Source organism: Lepisosteus oculatus, chromosome 4 (assembly GCF_040954835.1).
Source record: "Lepisosteus oculatus isolate fLepOcu1 chromosome 4, fLepOcu1.hap2, whole genome shotgun sequence".
Classification (NCBI taxonomy): Eukaryota; Metazoa; Chordata; class Actinopteri; order Semionotiformes; family Lepisosteidae; genus Lepisosteus; species Lepisosteus oculatus.
Genome location: NC_090699.1, coordinates 13,745,021 through 13,768,911, shown reverse-complemented (window position 1 = coordinate 13,768,911; position 23,891 = coordinate 13,745,021). Strand labels below are relative to the sequence as shown.

Sequence of the window (23,891 nt, the reverse complement as noted above, 5' to 3'; positions counted from 1 at the left end):
ATTGGGAACCCAGCTCCTCACAATAAACACTTTGCACTTCTGAGAAAATGATCTCCGAGACCTCCATTGTCATCCACCTCAGCCTGTAACAACATCCACACACGATATAACTGCTGTATCGACTGATCACTTCCTCCTTGTTTCTCTGCTCACATTAAATTAGATACGTTTCCACAGTCTTAATGTGCTGTAGTGGGTTTTTCTTGCAACTGCGTTTTTTTTTCAAAAACGTTCACATGTTTTCTAATATCACTGACTCTCGCGAATCACAGGGACACGCAGATATAAACAAAGACCGAGGAGGAAACGCCGCTGGACTGAACCAAGCTAGCAGTGCAAGGGGGGAACAGGTTAACCGGGTATTACACACAAACAAAGGTCATATGCCATGCTGAGTTGGCAGATAAATACTTTAAAACAAGTTTATTGATTGTTTATCACTGTGTGATTTGACGATCGTTGTATGTTGTCAGAACCCCGTTTTCACTAATCTGAAGATCCGGTGTCACGATGTGTTTAAAATGACCCCCCCTGCCTCCACGGTTCTCCTGCCAGACCCGGAAGAGCGCGGCGGCTCGAGGCGACGCTGTAGAGGTTCTGACATCCGGGATCCGGACTGACCGATACAGGTCTAGTACAGATCCAGTAGAGATATAGCACAGGTCCAGTAGAGATATAGTACAGGTACAGTACGCGTCCAGTAGAGATATAGTACAGATCCAGTCCAGGTCCAGTAGAGATATAGTCCAGGTCCAGTAGGGACAGAGGCGGACAGGGGGGTCACTACGTCAGAGTCCAGTTCAGCTCGGGTGTTTCTCTCCCTGCTCCAGTGTTATTATTGCTGCGATGCTGTTGTTGCTGTTGATGCTCAATGATCTGCAGCGCCCCGGTGCGTGCAGGGGCCGCTCAGCAGTGTGAACAGGACTTCAGCACGCTGGCTGGACAGTGTTTCTCTGCAGAGATCGTGGAAACCGGCTTTAACGTGTCGCCAGGTCTCACTGACAGCGTGTCTTCCTCTGGCTTGTCTGTCTTTGTGATTGACCTTGCCTGTCTGTCTCTCTGCCTGTCAGTCTGTTTCTAACTCTGCTTTGCTTATTTCCAGGACTGACAATCCCTAATTGACAGGAGTCATGGTGAGAGTAATTACATTATTGTTACTGATGAAGTAATCTTGTGTCCAGTGTGTCCAGTGTGTCTGTGTGTCTCTCTCTCTCAGTGCAGTGTTAATGTACTGGAGTGTCCAGTCAGTGTGTCTGTATGAACCCCTCTCTCTCAGTGCAGTGTTAATGTACTGGAGTGTCCAGTCAGTCAGTGTGTCTGTATGAACCCCTCTCTCTCAGTGCAGTGTTAATGTACTGGAGTGTCCAGTCAGTGTGTCTGTATGAACCCCTCTCTCTCAGTGCAGTGTTAATGTACTGGAGTGTCCAGTCAGTCAGTGTGTCTGTATGAACCCCTCTCTCTCAGTGCAGTGTTAATGTACTGGAGTGTCCAGTCAGTCAGTGTGTCTGTATGAACCCCTCTCTCTCAGTGCAGTGTTAATGTACTGGAGTGTCCAGTCAGTCAGTGTGTCTGTATGAACCCCTCTCTCTCAGTGCAGTGTTAATGTACTGGAGTGTCCAGTCAGTGTGTCTGTATGAACCCCTCTCTCTCAGTGCAGTGTTAATGTACTGGAGTGTCCAGTCAGTGTGTCTGTATGAACCCCTCTCTCTCAGTGCAGTGTTAATGTACTGGAGTGTCCAGTCAGTCAGTGTGTCTGTATGAACCCCTCTCTCTCAGTGCAGTGTTAATGTACTGGAGTGTCCAGTCAGTGTGTCTGTATGAACCCCTCTCTCTCAGTGCAGTGTTAATGTACTGGAGTGTCCAGTCAGTCAGTGTGTCTGTATGAACCCCTCTCTCTCAGTGCAGTGTTAATGTACTGGAGTGTCCAGTCAGTCAGTGTGTCTGTATGAACCCCTCTCTCTCAGTGCAGTGTTAATGTACTGGAGTGTCCAGTCAGTCAGTGTGTCTGTATGAACCCCTCTCTCTCAGTGCAGTGTTAATGTACTGGAGTGTCCAGTCAGTCAGTGTGTCTGTATGAACCCCTCTCTCTCAGTGCAGTGTTAATGTACTGGAGTGTCCAGTCAGTGTGTCTGTATGAACCCCTCTCTCTCAGTGCAGTGTTAATGTACTGGAGTGTCCAGTCAGTCAGTGTGTCTGTATGAACCCCTCTCTCTCAGTGCAGTGTTAATGTACTGGAGTGTCCAGTCAGTCAGTGTGTCTGTATGAACCCCTCTCTCTCAGTGCAGTGTTAATGTACTGGAGTGTCCAGTCAGTCAGTGTGTCTGTATGAACCCCTCTCTCTCAGTGCAGTGTTAATGTACTGGAGTGTCCAGTCAGTGTGTCTGTATGAACCCCTCTCTCTCAGTGCAGTGTTAATGTACTGGAGTGTCCAGTCAGTCAGTGTGTCTGTATGAACCCCTCTCTCTCAGTGCAGTGTTAATGTACTGGAGTGTCCAGTCAGTGTGTCTGTATGAACCCCTCTCTCTCAGTGCAGTGTTAATGTACTGGAGTGTCCAGTCAGTCAGTGTGTCTGTATGAACCCCTCTCTCTCAGTGCAGTGTTAATGTACTGGAGTGTCCAGTCAGTCAGTGTGTCTGTATGAACCCCTCTCTCTCAGTGGTAATGGACTGAGTGTCTCTCTTTCTCTCAGCATGGACGTGTGAAATTAAAATCCACGGCGCAGCAGGAGGAGGAGAAGCGTAAGGAGCGAGAGAAGAAGCTGACAGTGTACATCGCTGCCCGGGACGCCTGTTTTCAGAAGGTCAGGCTGACTGCTCCTGCACCGAGCACCCCGGAGGACGCGCAGAGGCTGTCACAGAGACGCGGAGTTACGCTGACCCTCTGTCTCGCATGTCTCTCTCTGTCTCTGTGTCTCCCAGAGGACGGAGGGCCAGCTGGATGAGGACAGTCTGCAGCTCACAGCTCAGCTCCTGGGCTCGAACCCGGACTTCGCCTCCCTCTGGAACTTCAGGAGGGAGATCCTGGGGCAGCTGGAGACACTCAGGTGATTAACGGGCCCGTGCCCATCGCACTGACTGGTGAGGTGTGATTGAATCTGACAGGATCTGTTCATGTGTGTCTAGATTATTATTATTATTATTCATGGAAGACAGTCCAAAAACAGGAGAGAGGGACAGTGAGGAGAGAGAGACTGACAGTGACACTGACCATTCACACTCAACAGCAACACATTGGAGCACACATCCAACTACACATATCTCGGTCTCACCATCAGCTCTTCCGGGAGTTTTGACCTGGCAGTGAAGGCACTGAGGGAGAAGGCACTCAGGGCTTTCTACGCAATAAGAAGGAGGCTCTTCAACATCAACCCACCAACAAGAATCTGGCTCCAAATATTTGAAAGTGTAATCCAACCCATTGCCCTATACGGCAGTGAAGTGTGGGGTCCCCTCACAGACCAGGAGTACACTCAATGGGACAAACACCCCACAGAAACTCTGCACATGGAGATCTGTAGAATGCTACAGAACCCTAAACAGACAATACACACTAGCTGAATATTTGACCAAAATAAGAAACAACAAGCAGAAACAGACCCTGACAAAGTACAGGCTCAGTGACCACAGCCTGGCCATAGAAACTGGGCGACACAGGCAGACCTGGCTGCCCAGAGAGGACAGGCTGTGCTCCCACTGCCAGCAGGGAGAAATAGAGACAGAGGTGCACTTCCTACTGCACTGTGACAGATACTCTGGGATTAGAGAAACATTCTTCCCGAAATTCAGAAATCTAATCCCAGAGTTCCCACACCTGCCAAAACCACAACAGGTCCCAATCCTACTGGGAGAGGGAGGAGGGAACTCAGTTGATCTGGCAGCCCAGTATGTGATCTCCTGTCACAGTCTGAGGAACAGTGAGTCCGTCTCCCAATAATGCTCCAGCCGCCTACAGTATATGTCAATATTTTATAATATGTCTTTGTTGTAAATTTCTGTAACATGTCTGTAGGTTTTATTTTACTTCTATTTTTTGTCTTGTTCCATGTTAATTTTATTATTTTTATTTGCTTTGGCAACACTGATTGTACCCATCGGTCATGCTAATAAAGCACCTTGAGTTGAACTGAACTGGGTGTCAGAGAGCCCTGTGAGATCTCTCCCTCTCCCCGGTGTCCCGCAGGGCGGAGCAGGAGGTGCAGGCTCTGTACGAGTCGGAGCTGGGGTTCCTGGAGCAGTGTCTGAAGGTGAACCCCAAGTCCTACGGCAGCTGGCACCACCGGGGCTGGGTGACGGGCCGCCTGCCCCGGCCCGACTGGGCCCGCGAGCTGGGGCTGTGTGAGCGCTTCCTGCAGACCGACGACAGGAACTGTGAGCGCCTCTCCCGTCTCCTCCCTCTCTCTCCTCTCCCCTTCTTTACCCCTGTCTCTCTCTCTCTCTCTCTCTCTCTCTCTCTCTCTCTCTGAGGCTCCATTCTATCTCCCCCTCTCTCTCCCTTCCACTCTCTCCCCTCTCTGCCTGAATATCTCCCTTCTTCTGTCTCCTCTCTCACCCTGCAGTTCAGTTCATCAAGCTTCGTTTCCATGACTGCACTGCTGAATTACACTGTGGCATTAAGTGTACTGGCCCAGTTCGGCCCTGCACGCGTTCCTACAGGTTTTTCTCTGCACGTGGAGGATGGATGTGTGTACAGAACTGGGTGTGTCTCCTCTCCCTGCTGCTGGGCTTACCGCCAGCTGTATGTGTACAGAACTGGGTGTGCAGAGTGTCTGTGAGCTGTGTCTCCTCTCTCTCTCTCCTGCAGTCCACTGCTGGGCTTACCGCCAGCTGTGTGTGTACAGAACTGGGTGTGCAGAGTGTCTGTGAGCTGTGTCTCCTCTCTCTCTCTCCTGCAGTCCACTGCTGGGATTACCCCCAGCTGTGTGTGTACAGAACTGGGTGTGCAGAGTGTCTGTGAGCTGTGTCTCCTCTCTCTCTCTCTCTCTCTCTCTCCTGCAGTCCACTGCTGGGATTACCCCCAGCTGTGTGTGTACAGAACTGGGTGTGCAGAGTGTCTGTGAGCTGTGTCTCCTCTCTCTCCTGCAGTCCACTGTTGGGATTACCCCCAGCTGTGTGTGTACAGAACTGGGTGTGCAGAGTGTCTGTGAGCTGTGTCTCCTCTCTCTCCTGCAGTCCACTGCTGGGATTACCCCCAGCTGTGTGTGTACAGAACTGGGTGTGCAGAGTGTCTGTGAGCTGTGTCTCCTCTCTCTCTCTCTCTCCTGCAGTCCACTGCTGGGATTACCCCCAGCTGTGTGTGTACAGAACTGGGTGTGCAGAGTGTCTGTGAGCTGTGTCTCCTCTCTCTCCTGCAGTCCACTGTTGGGATTACCCCCAGCTGTGTGTGTACAGAACTGGGTGTGCAGAGTGTCTGTGAGCTGTGTCTCCTCTCTCTCCTGCAGTCCACTGCTGGGATTACCCCCAGCTGTGTGTGTACAGAACTGGGTGTGCAGAGTGTCTGTGAGCTGTGTCTCCTCTCTCTCTCCTGCAGTCCACTGTTGGGATTACCCCCAGCTGTGTGTGTACAGAACTGGGTGTGCAGAGTGTCTGTGAGCTGTGTCTCCTCTCTCTCTCTCCTGCAGTCCACTGCTGGGATTACCCCCAGCTGTGTGTGTACAGAACTGGGTGTGCAGAGTGTCTGTGAGCTGTGTCTCCTCTCTCTCTCTCTCCTGCAGTCCACTGCTGGGATTATCGCCGGCTGTGTGTTCAGCGCTGCGGCGTGCCCCTGGAGGAGGAGCTGCGCTTCACCGACCGGCTCATCGGCTCCAACTTCTCCAACTACTCCAGCTGGCACTATCGCAGCACCCTGCTGCCCGCGGTGCACCCCGACACGCACCCCGACACCCGGGCCCCCGGGCCCCGCGGGGCCGGGCAGCGCGCCCGCGTCTGCGAGGAGCAGCTGCTCAAGGGTGAGGACACTGGGAGCACTGGAGCAGCAGGATAGAGTCTTGGGGCAGTGGTGTAGAGTATTGGAGTAGTGGAGGAGCAGTGTGGGGCAGTGGTGTAGAGTATTGGAGTAGTGGAGGAGCAGTGTGGGGCAGTGGGCAGTGTGGGGCAGTGGTGTAGAGTATTGGAGTAGTGGGGCAGTGGTGTAGAGTATTGGAGTAGTGGAGGAGCAGTGTGGGGCAGTGGTGTAGAGTATTGGAGTAGTGGGGCAGTGGTGTAGAGTATTGGAGTAGTGGAGGAGCAGTGTGGGGCAGTGGTGTAGAGTATTGGAGTAGTGGGGCAGTGGTGTAGAGTATTGGAGCAGTGTGGGGCAGTGGTGTAGAGTATTGGAGTAGTGGAGAAGCAGTGTGGGGCAGTGGTGTAGAGTATTGGAGTAGTGGAGGAGCAGTGTGGGGCAGTGGTGTAGAGTATTGGAGTAGTGGAGGAGCAGTGTGGGGCAGTGGTGTAGAGTATTGGAGTAGTGGAGGAGCAGTGTGGGGCAGTGGTGTAGAGTATTGGAGTAGTAGAGGAGCAGTGTGGGGCAGTGGTGTAGAGTATTGGAGTAGTGTGGGGCAGTGGTGTAGAGTATTGGAGTAGTGGAGGAGCAGTGTGGGGCAGTGGTGTAGAGTATTGGAGCAGTGTGGGGCAGTGGTGTAGAGTATTGGAGTAGTGGAGGAGCAGTGTGGGGCAGTGGTGTAGAGTATTGGAGTAGTGGGGCAGTGGTGTAGAGTATTGGAGCAGTGTGGGGCAGTGGTGTAGAGTATTGGAGTAGTGGAGGAGCAGTGTGGGGCAGTGGTGTAGAGTATTGGAGTAGTGGGGCAGTGGTGTAGAGTATTGGAGTAGTGGAGGAGCAGTGTGGGGCAGTGGTGTAGAGTATTGGAGTAGTGGGGCAGTGGTGTAGAGTATTGGAGTAGTGGAGGAGCAGTGTGGGGCAGTGGTGTAGAGTATTGGAGTAGTGGGGCAGTGGTGTAGAGTATTGGAGTAGTGGAGAAGCAGTGTGGGGCAGTGGTGTAGAGTATTGGAGTAGTGGAGGAGCAGTGTGGGGCAGTGGTGTAGAGTATTGGAGTAGTGGGGCAGTGGTGTAGAGTATTGGAGTAGTGGAGGAGCAGTGTGGGGCAGTGGTGTAGAGTATTGGAGTAGTGGGGCAGTGGTGTAGAGTATTGGAGTAGTGGAGGAGCAGTGTGGGGCAGTGGTGTAGAGTATTGGAGTAGTGGAGGAGCAGTGTGGGGCAGTGGTGTAGAGTATTGGAGTAGTGGAGGAGCAGTGTGGGGCAGTGGTGTAGAGTATTGGAGTAGTGTGGGGCAGTGGTGTAGAGTATTGGAGTAGTGGGGCAGTGGTGTAGAGTATTGGAGCAGTGTGGGGCAGTGGTGTAGAGTATTGGAGTAGTGGAGAAGCAGTGTGGGGCAGTGGTGTAGAGTATTGGAGTAGTGTGGGGCAGTGGTGTAGAGTATTGGAGTAGTGGAGGAGCAGTGTGGGGCAGTCGTGTAGAGTATTGGAGTAGTGGAGAAGCAGTGTGGGGCAGTGGTGTAGAGTATTGGAGTAGTGGGGCAGTGGTGTAGAGTATTGGAGTAGTGTGGGGCAGTGGTGTAGAGTATTGGAGTAGTGGGGCAGTGGTGTAGAGTATTGGAGTAGTGGAGGAGCAGTGTGGGGCAGTGGTGTAGAGTATTGGAGTAGTGGGGCAGTGGTGTAGAGTATTGGAGCAGTGTGGGGCAGTGGTGTAGAGTATTGGAGTAGTGGAGGAGCAGTGTGGGGCAGTGGTGTAGAGTATTGGAGTAGTGGAGGAGCAGTGTGGGGCAGTGGTGTAGAGTATTGGAGTAGTAGAGGAGCAGTGTGGGGCAGTGGTGTAGAGTATTGGAGTAGTGGGGCAGTGGTGTAGAGTATTGGAGTAGTGGAGGAGCAGTGTGGGGCAGTGGTGTAGAGTATTGGAGTAGTGGGGCAGTGGTGTAGAGTATTGGAGCAGTGTGGGGCAGTGGTGTAGAGTATTGGAGCAGTGTGGGGCAGTGGTGTAGAGTATTGGAGTAGTGGAGAAGCAGTGTGGGGCAGTGGTGTAGAGTATTGGAGTAGTGGAGGAGCAGTGTGGGGCAGTGGTGTAGAGTATTGGAGTAGTGTGGGGCAGTGGTGTAGAGTATTGGAGTAGTGGAGGAGCAGTGTGGGGCAGTGGTGTAGAGTATTGGAGTAGTAGAGGAGCAGTGTGGGGCAGTGGTGTAGAGTATTGGAGTAGTGTGGGGCAGTGGTGTAGAGTATTGGAGTAGTGGAGGAGCAGTGTGGGGCAGTGGTGTAGAGTATTGGAGCAGTGTGGGGCAGTGGTGTAGAGTATTGGAGTAGTGGAGGAGCAGTGTGGGGCAGTGTTGTAGAGTATTGGAGTAGTGGGGCAGTGGTGTAGAGTAATGGAGTATTGGAGGAGCAGTGTGGGGCAGTGGTGTAGAGTATTGGAGTAGTGGGACAGAGGTGTAGAGTATTGGAGTAGTGGAGGAGCAGTGTGGGGCAGTGGTGTAGAGTATTGGAGTAGTGGGGCAGTGGTGTAGAGTATTGGAGTAGTGGAGAAGCAGTGTGGGGCAGTGGTGTAGAGTATTGGAGTAGTGGAGGAGCAGTGTGGGGCAGTGGTGTAGAGTATTGGAGTAGTGGAGGAGCAGTGTGGGGCAGTGGTGTAGAGTATTGGAGTAGTGGAGGAGCAGTGTGGGGCAGTGGTGTAGAGTATTGGAGTAGTGTGGGGCAGTGGTGTAGAGTATTGGAGTAGTGGGGCAGTGGTGTAGAGTATTGGAGCAGTGTGGGGCAGTGGTGTAGAGTATTGGAGTAGTGGAGAAGCAGTGTGGGGCAGTGGTGTAGAGTATTGGAGTAGTGGAGGAGCAGTGTGGGGCAGTGGTGTAGAGTATTGGAGTAGTGGAGGAGCAGTGTGGGGCAGTGGTGTAGAGTATTGGAGTAGTGGAGAAGCAGTGTGGGGCAGTGGTGTAGAGTATTGGAGTAGTGGAGGAGCAGTGTGGGGCAGTGGTGTAGAGTATTGGAGTAGTGGAGGAGCAGTGTGGGGCAGTGGTGTAGAGTATTGGAGTAGTGTGGGGCAGTGGTGTAGAGTATTGGAGTAGTGGGGCAGTGGTGTAGAGTATTGGAGTAGTGGAGGAGCAGTGTGGGGCAGTGGTGTAGAGTATTGGAGTAGTGGGGCAGTGGTGTAGAGTATTGGAGCAGTGTGGGGCAGTGGTGTAGAGTATTGGAGTAGTGGAGGAGCAGTGTGGGGCAGTGGTGTAGAGTATTGGAGTAGTGGAGAAGCAGTGTGGGGCAGTGGTGTAGAGTATTGGAGTAGTGGGGCAGTGGTGTAGAGTATTGGAGTAGTGGAGGAGCAGTGTGGGGCAGTGGTGTAGAGTATTGGAGTAGTGGGGCAGTGGTGTAGAGTATTGGAGTAGTGTGGGGCAGTGGTGTAGAGTATTGGAGTAGTGGGGCAGTGGTGTAGAGTATTGGAGTAGTGGAGGAGCAGTGTGGGGCAGTGGTGTAGAGTATTGGAGTAGTGGGGCAGTGGTGTAGAGTATTGGAGCAGTGTGGGGCAGTGGTGTAGAGTATTGGAGTAGTGGAGGAGCAGTGTGGGGCAGTGGTGTAGAGTATTGGAGTAGTGGAGGAGCAGTGTGGGGCAGTGGTGTAGAGTATTGGAGTAGTGGGGCAGTGGTGTAGAGTATTGGAGTAGTGTGAGGCAGTGGTGTAGAGTATTGGAGTAGTAGGGCAGTGGTGTAGAGTATTGGAGTAGTGGAGGAGCAGTGTGGGGCAGTGGTGTAGAGTATTGGAGTAGTAGAGGAGCAGTGTGGGGCAGTGGTGTAGAGTATTGGAGTAGTGGGGCAGTGGTGTAGAGTATTGGAGTAGTGGAGGAGCAGTGTGGGGCAGTGGTGTAGAGTATTGGAGTAGTGTGTCAGGAGTGAGACGCTGGTGTGGAGGGTCTGTGTGTGTCAGGAGTGAGACGCTGGTGTGGAGGGGCTGTGTGTGTCAGGAGTGAGACGCTGGTGTGGAGGGGCTGTGTGTGTCAGGAGTGAGACGCTGGTGTGGAGGGTCTGTGTGTGTCAGGAGTGAGACGCTGGTGCGGAGGGGCCGTGTGTGTCAGGAGTGAGACGCTGGTGCGGAAGGGCTGTGTGTGTGTCAGGAGTGAGACGCTGGTGTGGAGGGTCTGTGTGTGTGTCAGGAGTGAGACTCTGGTGCGGAGGGGCCGTGTGTGTGTCAGGAGTGAGACGCTGGTGTGGAGGGGCTGTGTGTGTCAGGAGTGAGACGCTGGTGTGGAGGGGCTGTGTGTGTGTCAGGAGTGAGACGCTGGTGCGGAAGGGCTGTGTGTGTGTCAGGAGTGAGATGCTGGTGTGGGGGGCTGTGTGTGTGTCAGGAGTGAGACGCTGGTGCGGAGGGGCCGTGTGTTTGTCGGGAGTGAGACGCTGGTGTGGAGGGGCTGTGTGTGTGTCAGGAGTGATACGCTGGTGTGTGTCAGGAGTGAGATACAGTGTGCTGGATCAGAGCGCTGTGCTGACAGAGTGGTGGTGACCTCGGGACTTGTCTTTCTCCTTAGAGTACGAGCTGGTGCAGAATGCCTTCTTCACCGACCCCAACGACCAGAGCGCCTGGTTCTACTACCGCTGGCTGCTGGGCAGAGGTCAGTGTCTCGGTCCGTTGGTGTCACTCCTGGTCTCTGCACTCTGAATTGCTGTCTGGCTCTCTTTGTGCTCTGCAGTGCTTTCTGGTTCTCTGCACTCTGCAGTGATGTCTGGCTCTCTCTCTGCACTCTGCAGTGCTGTCTGGTTCTCAGCACTGTGTAGTTCTGGCTCTCTGCGCTCTGCAGTGCTGTCTGGCTCTCTCTGCGCTCTGCAGTGCTGTCTGGCTCTCTCTCTGCGCTCTGCAGTGCTGTCTGGTTCACAGCACTCTGCAGTTCTGTCTCTCTGCACACTGCAGTGCTGTCTGGCTCTATCTGTACTGTGCAGTGTGTTTGGCTGCTTTGGGTAGTGAGCTTTTTAATTCAGTTTAATTCAGTTCAAGGTGCTTTATTAGCATGACCGATGGGTGCAATCAGTGTTGCCAAAGCAAATAAAGATAATAAAATTAACATGGAACTAAACAAAGAATACAAATTAAATAAAATCTACAGACATATTACAGACTATTGAATTCAGGCTATTAAATTCTCTCTCTCAGCTGAGCGGGAGGAGACGATCAGCTGTCTGTACATCAGCCGAGAGGGGGAGAGACTGGTGGTGGTCTTCTCTAGGCCGGTCAATGTGAGTCACCTCTCCGTCTGTCTGCCAGAATGGGTTGAGATTGGTAGTGGACAACCTTTCATTAACCACTGTGTGTCTGTATGAACCCCTCTCTCTCAGTGCAGTGTTAATGTACTGGAGTGTCCAGTCAGTCAGTGTGTCTGTATGAACCCCTCTCTCTCAGTGCAGTGTTAATGTACTGGAGTGTCCAGTCAGTCAGTGTGTCTGTATGAACCCCTCTCTCTCAGTGCAGTGTTAATGTACTGGAGTGTCCAGTCAGTCCGTGTGTCTGTATGAACCCCTCTCTCTCAGTGCAGTGTTAATGTACTGGAGTGTCCAGTCAGTCAGTGTGTCTGTATGAACCCCTCTCTCTCAGTGCAGTGTTAATGTACTGGAGTGTCCAGTCAGTGTGTCTGTATGAACCCCTCTCTCTCAGTGCAGTGTTAATGTACTGGAGTGTCCAGTCAGTCAGTGTGTCTGTATGAACCCCTCTCTCTCAGTGCAGTGTTCATGTACTGGAGTGTCCAGTCAGTCAGTGTGTCTGTATGAACCCCTCTCTCTCAGTGCAGTGTTAATGTACTGGAGTGTCCAGTCAGTCAGTGTGTCTGTATGAACCCCTCTCTCTCAGTGCAGTGTTAATGTACTGGAGTGTCCAGTCAGTGTGTCTGTATGAACCCCTCTCTCTCAGTGCAGTGTTAATGTACTGGAGTGTCCAGTCAGTCAGTGTGTCTGTATGAACCCCTCTTTCTCAGTGCAGTGTTAATGTACTGGAGTGTCCAGTCAGTGTGTCTGTATGAACCCCTCTCTCTCAGTGCAGTGTTAATGTATTGGAGTGTCCAGTCAGTGTGTCTGTATGAACCCCTCTCTCTCAGTGCAGTGTTAATGTACTGGAGTGTCCAGTCAGTCAGTGTGTCTGTATGAACCCCTCTCTCTCAGTGTAGTGTTAATGTACTGGAGTGTCCAGTCAGTGTGTCTGTATGAACCCCTCTCTCTCTCTCAGGTGCTCACAGGAGAGTTAGTGCTGTTTGTAGATGGTCAGCCCCTTGAGGTCTCATGGCGCAGTGCCCACCCCCTTCTGCGCCACAGTGTATTGTGGGTATCCTTTTATCTGTTTATATATCCATTGTTAGACTGACCTGGGGTTTGTCTGTAACACAGTGGGGTGCCTATACAGCAGTGGGGGGTGTCTGGGGGGGTGTATACCGCAGTGGAGTGTCTGGGGTGTCTAGGGGGTGTCTATAAAGCAGTGGGGTGTCTAGGGGGTGTCTATAAAGCAGTGGGGTGTCTGGTTTGTCTGGGGGTTGTCTTTAACAGTGGCCTGCAGGTGTGTGAACTGCCCCCAGGGACAGTGAGTGACCCCAGTGTGGAGCACAGCCTGACTGTGCACTGGAGAGACAGACACACTCAGCGCGAGTGTGCGCTCTACTCAGGTAACACAGCTGCCCCTTCCACCTGCCTGTCTGTCTGTGTGTGTCTGTGTGTGTCTGTGTGTGTCTGTGTGTGTCTGTGTGTGTCTGTGTGTGTCTGTGTGTGTCTGTGTGTGTCTGTGTGTGTCTGTGTACCTGTCTGTGTACCTGTCTGTCTGCGTGTGCCTGTGTACCTGTCTGTCTGCGTGTGCCTGTGTACCTGTCTGTCTGTGTACCTGTCTGTCTGTGTACTGTAGGTGTGTCTGTGTATCTGTGTACCTGTCTGTCTGTGTACTGTAGGTGTGTCTGTGTATCTGTGTGTGTATGTGTACTGTAGGTGTGTCTGTGTATCTGTGTGTGTGTCTGTGTACCTGTCTGTTAACCTGTCTGTCTGCGTTTCTCTGTGTGCTTGTCTGTCTGTGTGTACCTGTCTGTCTCTCTCTGAGCCAGTGTGTGTGAAAAGAGTTCCCCCTCCTCTCTCTCAGGTCGCTCAGAGAGCTGGTGTCGAGACTCTGCAACAGACCAGGAGCTGTTCAGGTAGGACTCTTGTCACAGACTCACTGTACTGCTTTCACTGCTCTCCTATCACATTAACCTCTCTCTCTTAGTGTACTGGAGTGTCCAGTCAGTGTGTCTGTATGAACCTGTCTCTCTCCCTACCAGGAGTGATCTCTCAGTAGAGAAGACCTCTGTTCTTCAGTCAGAGCTGCAGTCCTGCACTCAGTTGCTGGAGTTGGAGCCTGAGAATAAGTGTGAGTCTCTACTGTCATGATGACAATGACGCTGGCTTTCTCTCTGATCCTGCCTCTCTTTCTCTGCACCTCTATGACTACCACGGTGTGTGTCTGCCTGTCTGCTGGTCAGAGTGTTCACCTTTCTGTTCACACTGCCTGCCTGTCTGTCCATCTCCCCGCGTGAACACTGCCTGTCTGTCCATCTCCCTGCCTGCACACTGCCTGTCTGTCTGTCTCTCCATCTCCCTGCCTGCACAATGCCTGCCTGTCTTTCCATCTCCCTGCCTGCACACTGCCTGTCTGCCTATCTGTCCATCTCCCTGCCTGCACACTGCCTCTCTGCCTGTCTCTCCATCTCCCTGCCTGCACCCTGCCTGTCTGTCTGTCTCTCCATCTCCCTGCCTGCACAATGCCTGCCTGTCTTTCCATCTCCCTGCCTGCACCCTGCCTGTCTGCCTATCTGTCCATCTCCCTGCCTGCACACTGCCTGTCTGCCTGTCTCTCCATCTCCCTGCCTGCACACTGCCTCTCTGCCTGTCTCTCCATCTCCCTGCCTGCACCCCGCCTGTCTGTCTGTCTCTCCATCTCCCTGCCTGCACAATGCCTGCCTGTCTCTCCATCTCCCTGCCTGCACACTGCCTGCCTGTCTCTCCATCTCCCTGCCTGCACACTGCCTGTCTGCCTGTCTCTCCATCTCCCTGCCTGCACACTGCCTGTCTGCCTGTCTGCCTGTCTCTCCATCTCCCTGCCTGCACCCTGCCTGTCTGTCTGTCCATCTCCCTGCCTGCACGCTGCCTGTCTGCCTGTCTCTCCATCTCCCTGCCTGCACACTGCCTGTCTGCCTGTCTGCCTGTCTCTCCATCTCCCTGCCTGCACCCTGCCTGTCTGCCTGTCTGTCCATCTCCCTGCCTGCACACTGCCTGTCTGCCTGTCTCTCCATCTCCCTGCCTGCACGCTGCCTGTCTGTCTGTCTCTCCATCTCCCAGCCTGCACGCTGCCTGTCTGTCTGTCTCTCCATCTCCCGGCCTGCACCCCGCCTGTCTGCCTGTCTCTCCATCTCCCTGCCTGCACACTGCCTGTCTGCCTGTCTGCCTGTCTCTCCATCTCCCTGCCTGCACCCTGCCTGTCTGCCTGTCTGTCCATCTCCCTGCCTGCACACTGCCTGTCTGCCTGTCTCTCCATCTCCCTGCCTGCACGCTGCCTGTCTGTCTGTCTCTCCATCTCCCAGCCTGCACGCTGCCTGTCTGTCTGTCTCTCCATCTCCCGGCCTGCACCCCGCCTGTCTGCCTGTCTCTCCATCTCCCTGCCTGCACACTGCCTGTCTGCCTGTCTCTCCATCTCCCTGCCTGCACCCTGCCTGTCTGCCTGTCTGTCCATCTCCCTGCCTGCACACTGCCTGTCTGCCTGTCTCTCCATCTCCCTGCCTGCACGCTGCCTGTCTGTCTGTCTCTCCATCTCCCTGCCTGCACACTGCCTGTCTCTCCATCTCTCCATCTCCCTGCCTGCACACTGCCTGTCTGTCTGCCCATCTCCCTGCCTGCACACTGCCTGCCTGTCTCTCCATCTCTCCATCTCCCTGCCTGCACCCTGCCTGTCTGTCTCTCCATCCCCCGGCCTGTCTCTGCTCACTCCCACACACACCCCTGTGCTGACTGTGTGAACTGGCTGGGTTGAAGAGGAAGCAAGGTGCAAGTTTTTGGGGGGAAGGGGTGATCCCCAGCAGCGGTCAGTCAGTAGCTCCCAGCACCGTACCTACAGGCGGTTTACCTGAACCCCAAAACTGCTCCGGCCTGGGCCACTGTATCCCCGGTGGGTGGGGGGTTCAGGTTGCCTGGCGAGTGGAGCCCCGGAGCCCCGCGCCTGCGCTCCCTGCGCTGGAAGAGGCTGTCTGGATCGAGCCCTGCCTGCTGTTGTCTGACCGTGCCCCCTCCCCTCTCTCTCTCAGGGTGTGTCCTGACCATCATCCTCCTGATGAGGGCGCTGGACCCACTGGGGTACGAGAGGGAGACGCTGGCTCACTTCGACACGCTGAAGGTCAGAGTCGTGATGATGATGAAGATGATGATCTAGTGAGAAATAACACCATCTCGCTCAGTGCAGGCACAGCAGGAGAACTGCAGCTCGCTATATAAATAATGCTAAAATGCAAATGTGAGGCCCAGTGTCTGTATTAACCCCTCTCTCTCTCTCTCTGGGCCCAGTGTCAGTATTAACCCCTCTCTCTCTCTGGGCCCAGTGTCTGTATTAACCCCTCTTTATCTCTCTGGCCCCAGTGTCTGTATTAACCCCTCTTTATCTCTCTGGCCCCAGTGTCTGTATTAACCCCTCTTTATCTCTCTGGCACCAGTGTCTGTATTAACCCCTCTCTCTCTCTGGGCCCAGTGTCTGTATTAACCCCCCTCTCTCTCTGGGCCCAGTGTCTGTATTAACCCCTCTTTATCTCTCTGGCCCCAGTGTCTGTATTAACCCCTCTTTATCTCTCTGGCCCCAGTGTCTGTATTAACCCCTCTTTATCTCTCTGGCCCCAGTGTCTGTATTAACCCCTCTCTCTCTCTGGGCCCAGTGTCTGTATTAACCCCCCTCTCTCTCTGGGCCCAGTGTCAGTATTAACCCCTCTTTATCTCTCTGGGCCCAGTGTCTGTATTAACCCCTCTCTCTCTCTCTAGGCCCAGTGTCTGTATTAACCCCCCTCTCTCTCTGGGCCCAGTGTCAGTATTAACCCCTCTTTATCTCTCTGGGCCCAGTGTCTGTATTAACACCCCTCTCTCTCTCTGGGCCCAGTGTCTGTATTAACCCCCCTCTCTCTCTGGGCCCAGTGTCAGTATTAACCCCCCTCTCTCTCTCTCTGGGGCAAGTGTCTGTATTAACCCCTCTCTCTCTCTCTGGGCCCAGTGTCTGTATTAACCCCCCTCTCTCTCTGGGCCCAGTGTCTGTATTAACCCCTCTTTATCTCTCTGGGCCCAGTGTCTGTATTAACACCCCTCTCTCTCTCTAGGCCCAGTGTCAGTATTAACCCCCCTCTCTCTCTGAGCCCAGTGTCTGTATTAACCCCCCTCTCTCTCTGGGCCCAGTGTCTGTATTAACCCCCCTCTCTCTCTGGGCCCAGTGTCTGTATTAACAATTCAATTCAATTCAAGGTGCTTTATTAGCATGACCGATGGGTACAATCAGTGTTGCCAAAGCAAATAAAAATAATAAAATTAACATAGAACAAAACAAAAAATAGAAGTAAAATAAAATCTACAGACATGTTACAGACATTTACAACAAAGACATATTATATAATATTGACATACTGTAGGCAGCTGGAGCATTATTGGGAGACGGACTCACTGTTCCTCAGGCTGTGACAGGAGATCACATACTGGGCTGCCAGATCAACTGAGTTCCCTCCTCCCTCTCCCAGTAGGATTGGGACCTGTTAATCCTCCCTCTCCCAGTAGGATTAACACCCCTCTCTCTCTCTGGGCCCAGTGTCTGTATTAACACCCCTCTCTCTCTCTGGGCCCAGTGTCTGTATTAACCCCTCTCTCTCTCTCTGGGCCCAGTGTCTGTATTAACCCCTCTCTCTCTCTCTGGGCCCAGTGTCTGTATTAACCCCTCTCTCTCTCTCTCTGGGCCCAGTGTCTGTATTAACCCCTCTCTCTCTGGGCCCAGTGTCTGTATTAACCCTTCTCTCTCTCTCTGGGCCCAGTGTCTTTATTAACCCCTCTCTCTCTCTCTGGGCCCAGTGTCTGTATTAACCCCCCTCTCTCTCTGGGCCCAGTGTCTGTATTAACCCCTCTCTCTCTCTCTGGGCCCAGTGTCTGTATTAACCCCTCTCTCTCTCTCTGGGCCCAGTGTCTGTATTAACCCCCCTCTCTCTCTGGGCCCAGTGTCTGTATTAACCCCTCTCTCTCTGGGCCCAGTGTCTGTATTAACCCCCCTCTCTCTCTGGGCCCAGTGTCAGTATTAACCCTTCTCTCTCTCTGGGCCCAGTGTCAGTATTAACCCCTCTTTATCTCTCTGGGCCCAGTGTCTGTATTAACACCCCTCTCTCTCTCTAGGCCCAGTGTCAGTATTAACCCCTCTCTCTCTCTGGGCCCAGTGTCAGTATTAACCCCTCTTTATCTCTCTGGGCCCAGTGTCTGTATTAACACCCCTCTCTCTCTCTGGGCCCAGTGTCAGTATTAACCCCTCTTTATCTCTCTGGGCCCAGTGTCTGTATTAACACCCCTCTCTCTCTCTGGGCCCAGTGTCAGTATTAACCCCTCTCTCTCTCTGGGCCCAGTGTCAGTATTAACCCCTCTCTCTCTCTCTGGACCCAGTGTCTGTATTAACCCCCCCTCTCTCTCTAGTCCCAGTGTCTGTATTAACCCCCCTCTCTCTCTAGGCCCAGTGTCTGTATTAACCCCTCCCTCTCTCTCTAGGCCCAGTGTCTGTATTAACCCCTCTCTCTCTCTCTAGGCCCAGTGTCTGTATTAACCCCTCTCTCTCTCTGGGCCCAGTGTCTGTATTAACCCTTCTCTCTGGGCCCAGTGTCTTTATTAACCCCTCTCTCTCTCTCTGGGCCCAGTGTCTGTATTAACCCCCCTCTCTCTCTGGGCCCAGTGTCAGTATTAACCCCTCTTTATCTCTCTGGGCCCAGTGTCTGTATTAACACCCCTCTCTCTCTCTAGGCCCAGTGTCAGTATTAACCCCTCTCTCTCTCTGGGCCCAGTGTCAGTATTAACCCCTCTTTATCTCTCTGGGCCCAGTGTCTGTATTAACACCCCTCTCTCTCTCTGGGCCCAGTGTCTGTATTAACACCCCTCTCTCTCTCTGGGCCCAGTGTCAGTATTAACCCCTCTCTCTCTCTGGGCCCAGTGTCAGTATTAACCCCTCTCTCTCTCTCTGGACCCAGTGTCTGTATTAACCCCCCCTCTCTCTCTAGTCCCAGTGTCTGTATTAACTCCCCTCTCTCTCTAGGCCCAGTGTCAGTATTAACCCCCCTCTCTCTCTAGGCCCAGTGTCAGTATTAACCCCTCTCTCTCTCTCTGGGCCCAGTGTCTGTATTAACCCCTCTCTCTCTGGGCCCAGTGTCTGTATTAACCCCCCTCTCTCTCTGGGCCCAGTGTCAGTATTAACCCCTCTCTCTCTCTGGGCCCAGTGTCTGTATTAACCCCTCTCTCTCTCTCTGGGCCCAGTGTCTGTATTAACCCCTCTCTCTCTGGGCCCAGTGTCTGTATTAACCCCTCTCTCACTCTCTCTCTCTGGGCCCAGTGTCAGTATTAACCCCTCTCTCTCGATTTAGTTCAGTTCAATTCAAATAGCTGCATTATCATGACTGATGAATTACAGTGTTGCAGTAGTGGTAACAATGAACAAGCTGTTTACAGACAGACATCTCTCTCTCTCAGAGTGTGGACTCTATGCGCAGCTCCTATTACAGTGACCTGTGCAGCAAGTTCATGATAGAGAACACCGTCCTGAAGATGGAGTACGCCGAGGCCCGAGTCTTCAGTCTGACACACAAGGTGCTGTCTGTCTGTCTGTCTGTCTGTCTGTCTGTCTGTCTGTCTGTCTGTCTGTCTGTCTGTCTGTCTGTCTGTCTGTCTGTCTGTCTGTCTGTCTGTCTGTCTGTCTGTCTGTCTGTCTGTCTGTCCAGGACAGACTGCTGTTACAGGGTGTTTGAGCAGGATTGGCTGTTGTTTCAGCGTGTTGACTGTTGTTACAAGGTGTTATTGCTGGAATGGCTGTATGGGACTGACTGTAGTTACAGGGTGTTAGTGCTGGATTGGTTGTAGTTACCAGGTGTTGACTGTTGTTACAGGGTTAGTTCTAGATTGGTTGTAGTTGTTACAGGGTGTTAGTTCTAGATTGGTTGTAGTTACAGGGTGTTGACTGTTGTTACAGGGTGTTAGTGCTGGATTGGTTGTAGTTACGGGGTGTTGACTGTTGTTACAGGGTGTTAGTTCTAGATTGGTTGTAGTTACGGGGTGTTGACTGTTGTTACAGGGTGTTAGTGCTGGGTTGGCTGTAGTTACAGGGTGACGACTGTAGTTACAGGGTGTTAGTTCTAGATTGGTTGTAGTTACGGGGTGTTGACTGTTGTTACAGGGTGTTAGTGCTGGGTTGGCTGTAGTTACGGGGTGTTGACTGTTGTTACAGGGTGTTAGTGCTGGGTTGGCTGTAGTTACGGGGTGACGACTGTAGTTGCAGGGTGTTAGTGCTGGATTGGCTGTAGTTACGGGGTGACGACTGTAGTTGCAGGGTGTTAGTTCTGGATTGGCTGTAGTTACGGGGTGACGACTGTAGTTGCAGGGTGTTAGTGCTGGATTGGCTGTAGTTACGGGGTGACGACTGTAGTTGCAGGGTGTTAGTGCTAGATTGGTTGTAGTTACGGGGTGACGACTGTAGTTGCAGGGTGTTAGTGCTAGATTGGTTGTAGTTACGGGGTGACGACTGTAGTTGCAGGGTGTTAGTGCTGGATTGGTTGTAGTTATGGGGTGTTGACTGTAGTTACAGGGTGTTTGTGCTGGATTGGCTGTTGTTACGGGGTGTTTGACTGTTGTGACAGGGTGTTAGTTCTGGATTGGTTGTAGTTACGGGGTGTTGACTGTAGTTACAGGGTGTTAGTGCAGGATTGGCACTATTTTCCAGTATAATGATGTTGCCAGTAGGTTAAGACCTGTCATTCTGTTTAGGGCTCAATCCTCGAATGCCCAGAATTATAGCCCTCATTACTCGCCGCTCCCTGACACTGACCCCTGTCCCCCCCTCTCGTCCAGAGCCTGACGACCCTGTGTCACCTGGACCAGCTGCTGCTGGTCACCCACCTCAACCTGTCGTCCAATCAGCTGCGCTCACTGCCCCCCAACTTCGCCATGCTGCAGTGCCTGGAGGTGAGCCCCGCAGGGACAGCCAGGCCCCCAGCCCTAGCTGGGACTGTCCAGGCCCCCTGAGGGCGTGAGTGTATATGTCAGGCCCTGCACGGCGCCCTGTCTGCACAAGGGGTGGCTCTGTTGATGGCTGCAGGGCTTTGCAACTGTGTACCAGAGACAGTCTTGGCCTGTCTGTCTCTCTCTCTTAATGTCTGTACACCTGTCTCTCTCTCTTAATGTCTGTACACCTGTCTGTCTCTCTCTCTTAATGTCTGTACACCTGTCTGTCTTTCTCTCTTAATGTCTGTACACCTGTCTGTCTTTCTCTCTCCATATCTGTTCACCTGTTTGTCTCTCTCCATGATGGTTCACCTGTCTCTCTCTCTTCTTGCCTGTTTATCTGTCTCTCACTCTCTGTTTCTGTTTGCCCGTCTGTCTCTTGCTCTCTTCATGATTGTTCACCTGTCTGTCTCTCTCCCTCCATGCATGTTCACCTGTCTCTCTCTCTCCATGCCTGTTCACCTGTCTCTGTCTCTCTCTCTCTCCGTGCCTGTTCACCTGTCTCTGTCTCTCTCTCTCTCCGTGCCTGTTCACCTGTCTCTGTGTCTCTCCCTCTGTGTGCCTGCTCACCTGTGTCTCTCCCTCTCTGTGCCTGCTCACCTGTCTGTCTCTCTCCAGGTGTTAGAAGCTGATGACAACCTGATAGAGAGTTTGGAGGGACTGTACCACCTGCCCAGATTGGAGGAGGTGTCTCTCAGAAACAATCGTATCCTTTTCAACCGTCTTGCCCACCCCCCCGCAGAGCAGTGGTACCGACCCAGTCAGGACTGGGACAGCTCTGCCCCTGCTCCCGCTCCTGCCGAGAAGAGCAGGAATTCTGGTCCCGTTCGCTCTGCGGGATGTTTCTTTGACTCGGCTTCCTCAGGCATCTCCCAGCTCTCCGACCTCCGACCTCTGGCCACCTGCCCCAGACTGGTCAGGCTCGATCTCCGCGGCAACGCGGTGGGCGGGGCTGCTGAGGTCCAATCGGAGCTGGCCGAGCTGCTGCCGACGGTTACGGAGCTGCTGTTGTGAGGGGCTGCTGGGGGCAGATGACAGCCCGTCAGCCCGTGTGGTGGAAGCACACAGGGACCCCTGCTCCCAAAACACTACCCCCCGCGCTCTGTCTCTCCCTTCCTCTGTATCACAGTGCTCCTGTCCCTCTCTGTATCACAGTGCTCCTGTCCCTCTCTGTATCACAGTGCTCCTGTCCCTCTCTGTATCGCAGTGCTCCTGTCCCTCTCTGTATCGCAGTGCTCCTCTCCCTCTCTGTATCGCAGTGCTCCTCTCCCTCTCTGTATCGCAGTGCTCCTCTCTCTCTGTATCGCAGTGCTCCTCTCTCTCTGTACCGCAGTGCTCCTCTCTCTCTCTGTACCGCAGTGCTCCTCTCTCTCTCTGTACCGCAGTGCTCCTCTCCCTCTCTTTACCGCAGTGCTCCTCTCCCTCTCTTTACCGCAGTGCTCCTCTCCCTCTCTTTACCGCAGTGCTCCTCTCCCTCTCTTTACCGCAGTGCTCCTCTCCCTCTCTGTATCGCAGTGCTCCTCTCCCTCTCTGTATCGCAGTGCTCCTCTCCCTCTCTGTATCGCAGTGCTCCTCTCCCTCTCTGTATCGCAGTGCTCCTGTCCCTGGCTCGCTCCCTGTGACCTCTCCCCGGAGAGCTGGGTCAGGGTCAGAGAGAGAGAGAGGAGACACGCCAGGCAGGAGTGAGTGCGTTGGCACAGCTTAATCCACTTCTGTGAATAAAGAAAAACAGACCAGCGCCTGATCCACGAAGAGCTCGTCTCTGTGTTCTTTAATCTTTGGGGAAACTGCCTCCCATTTTGGCTCACAGTGCTGTTTCAGCTGGGTGCATCGGAGATGGGACAGGAGGAGCCAAAATGGCCGCCGCAGGAGGGCAGATTCCTGGAGGGCTGGTAGGCAGGGGTGTTCAGTGTGCAGTGTTGCAGGGTCTGTGTTTCAGGGGAGCTGCTTGCCCCCTGGGAAACGAAGTGTGTTTCAGGGCTCCCCTGTGGTCCTCCTGTCCGCAGTGTGCCTCTCGCCGACAGAGGGAACCCCAACTGTGGGTCAGTCCAAGAGCTGTGTCGTCATGACTGATGGATTACAGTGCTGTAACAGTTAACAGCAGATTTACAGACCACTACAGTACAAACACCTGTCTCTCTGTGTATGTACCTCTCTATCAATGCACCCCTCTCTCTGTGTATGTACCCCTCTATCTCTCTGTACAGTGCTCCAGAGCACTAACAGTTCACAAGATACTTACACTTACATTACAAACATCTGTCTCTCTGTACCTCTCTTTCCCAGTGTACCCCTCCTCTCTCTCTGTACCCCTCTGTATGACTGACGTAGTACAGTAACAGTTCACAAGACACTTACAGTACAAACATCTCTCTGTGTATCTCTCTCTGTACCCCTCTCTCTCTCTCTGTACCCCTCTGTATGACTGATGTAGTACAGTAACAGTTCACAAGACACACTTAAAGTACAAACGTCTCTCTGTGTATCTCTCTCTCTGTACCCCCCTCTCTCTCTCTGTACCCCCCTGTATGACTGATGTAGTACAGTAACAGTTCACAAGACACTTACAGTACAAATATCTCTCTGTGTATCTCTCTCTCTGTACCCATCTGTATGACTGATGTAGTACAGTAACAGTTCACAAGACACACTTAAAGTACAAACGTCTCTCTGTGTATCTCTCTCTCTGTACCCCTCTCTTTCTGTACCCCTCTGTATGACTAACCTAGTACAGTAACAGTTCACAAGACACTTGCAGTACAAACATCCATCTCTCTGTGTATCTATCTCTCTGTACCCCTCTGTATGACTGATGTAGTACAGTAACAGTTCACAAGACACTTACAGTACAAACATCTCTCTGTGTATCTCTCTCTCTGTACCCCTCTCTCTCTCTGTACCCCTCTGTATGACTGATGTAGTACATTAACAGTTCACAAGACACTTGCAGTACAAACATCTCTCTGTGTATCTCTCTCTGTGTATCTCTCTCTCTGTACCCCTCTCTCTCTCTGTACCCATCTGTATGACTGATGTAGTACAGTAACAGTTCACAAGACACTTACAGTACAAACATCTCTCTGTGTATCTCTCTCTCTCTGTACCCCTCTCTTTCTGTACCCCTCTGTATGACTGATGTAGTACAGTAACAGTTCACAAGACACTTACAGTACAAACGTCTCTCTGTGTATCTCTCTCTCTGTACCCCTCTGTATGACTGATGTAGTACAGTAACAGTTCACAAGACACAGTACAAACATCTCTCTGTGTATCTCTCTCTCTGTACCCCTCTGTATGACTGATGTAGTACAGTAACAGTTCACAAGACACTTGCAGTACAAACATCTGTCACCGTTGGCAACAGCAGCCTGCACAGAGCCCCACAGCCCCTTGGACCCCAGGACCAGCCCACAAGTGTGTCTCTCCAAAGCAGACTGGGGGCGAGGGTGTGGCTCCCCTCCCGCGGAGGCAGAGCGTGTGGCTTGTGTGTTGATGATGATGATGGTGTTGCTTCTCGCCGCCTCGCTGAGGAACCTGACGCCGTGGCCGGACCGCTCCACGGCCGCATGGACCCCCAGTCCATGAGAGCCCCTGTACACTCCCACCGCTCCACTACGACGAGTAACAGGCGGGGCGGCGGATCTGGGGCTCGCCATCTGTGCCTGTGGCTGGGAGGTTG

General features: G+C 52.9%; 1 protein-coding gene across 4 annotated transcripts; it reads left to right on the top strand.

The window, feature by feature from the left end:
• The first annotated feature begins 531 nt into the window (after positions 1-531).
• rabggta (Rab geranylgeranyltransferase subunit alpha) lies at positions 532-21,966 on the top strand. 4 transcript variants are annotated; one of them, XM_069188822.1, is made up of 17 exons: positions 532-629; positions 1,103-1,133; positions 2,690-2,800; positions 2,919-3,043; positions 4,180-4,367; positions 5,711-5,944; positions 10,489-10,572; positions 11,109-11,191; positions 12,171-12,266; positions 12,495-12,600; positions 13,062-13,113; positions 13,240-13,328; positions 15,256-15,344; positions 18,689-18,805; positions 20,060-20,173; positions 20,831-20,918; positions 21,078-21,966. In XM_069188822.1, exons 2-17 carry the CDS (start codon positions 1,131-1,133, stop codon positions 21,224-21,226), a joined length of 1,728 nt encoding a protein of 575 aa, XP_069044923.1. In that variant the 5' UTR covers positions 532-629; positions 1,103-1,130; the 3' UTR covers positions 21,227-21,966. The 4 variants fall into 4 exon arrangements, with proteins under 4 accessions (XP_069044923.1, XP_069044921.1, XP_069044924.1 ...); XM_069188820.1 differs by having other exon boundaries at positions 550-684; XM_069188823.1 differs by having other exon boundaries at positions 550-717.
• The last annotated feature ends 1,925 nt before the right edge of the window (positions 21,967-23,891 follow it).

Bases quoted from the DNA above. Each gene is read 5' to 3' on its own strand.
- rabggta (XM_069188822.1), top strand. The intron at 2,801-2,918 runs GTCAGGCTGACT...TGTGTCTCCCAG, and splicing joins GGGACGCCTGTTTTCAGAAG to AGGACGGAGGGCCAGCTGGA. The intron at 3,044-4,179 runs GTGATTAACGGG...GGTGTCCCGCAG, and splicing joins GGGCAGCTGGAGACACTCAG to GGCGGAGCAGGAGGTGCAGG.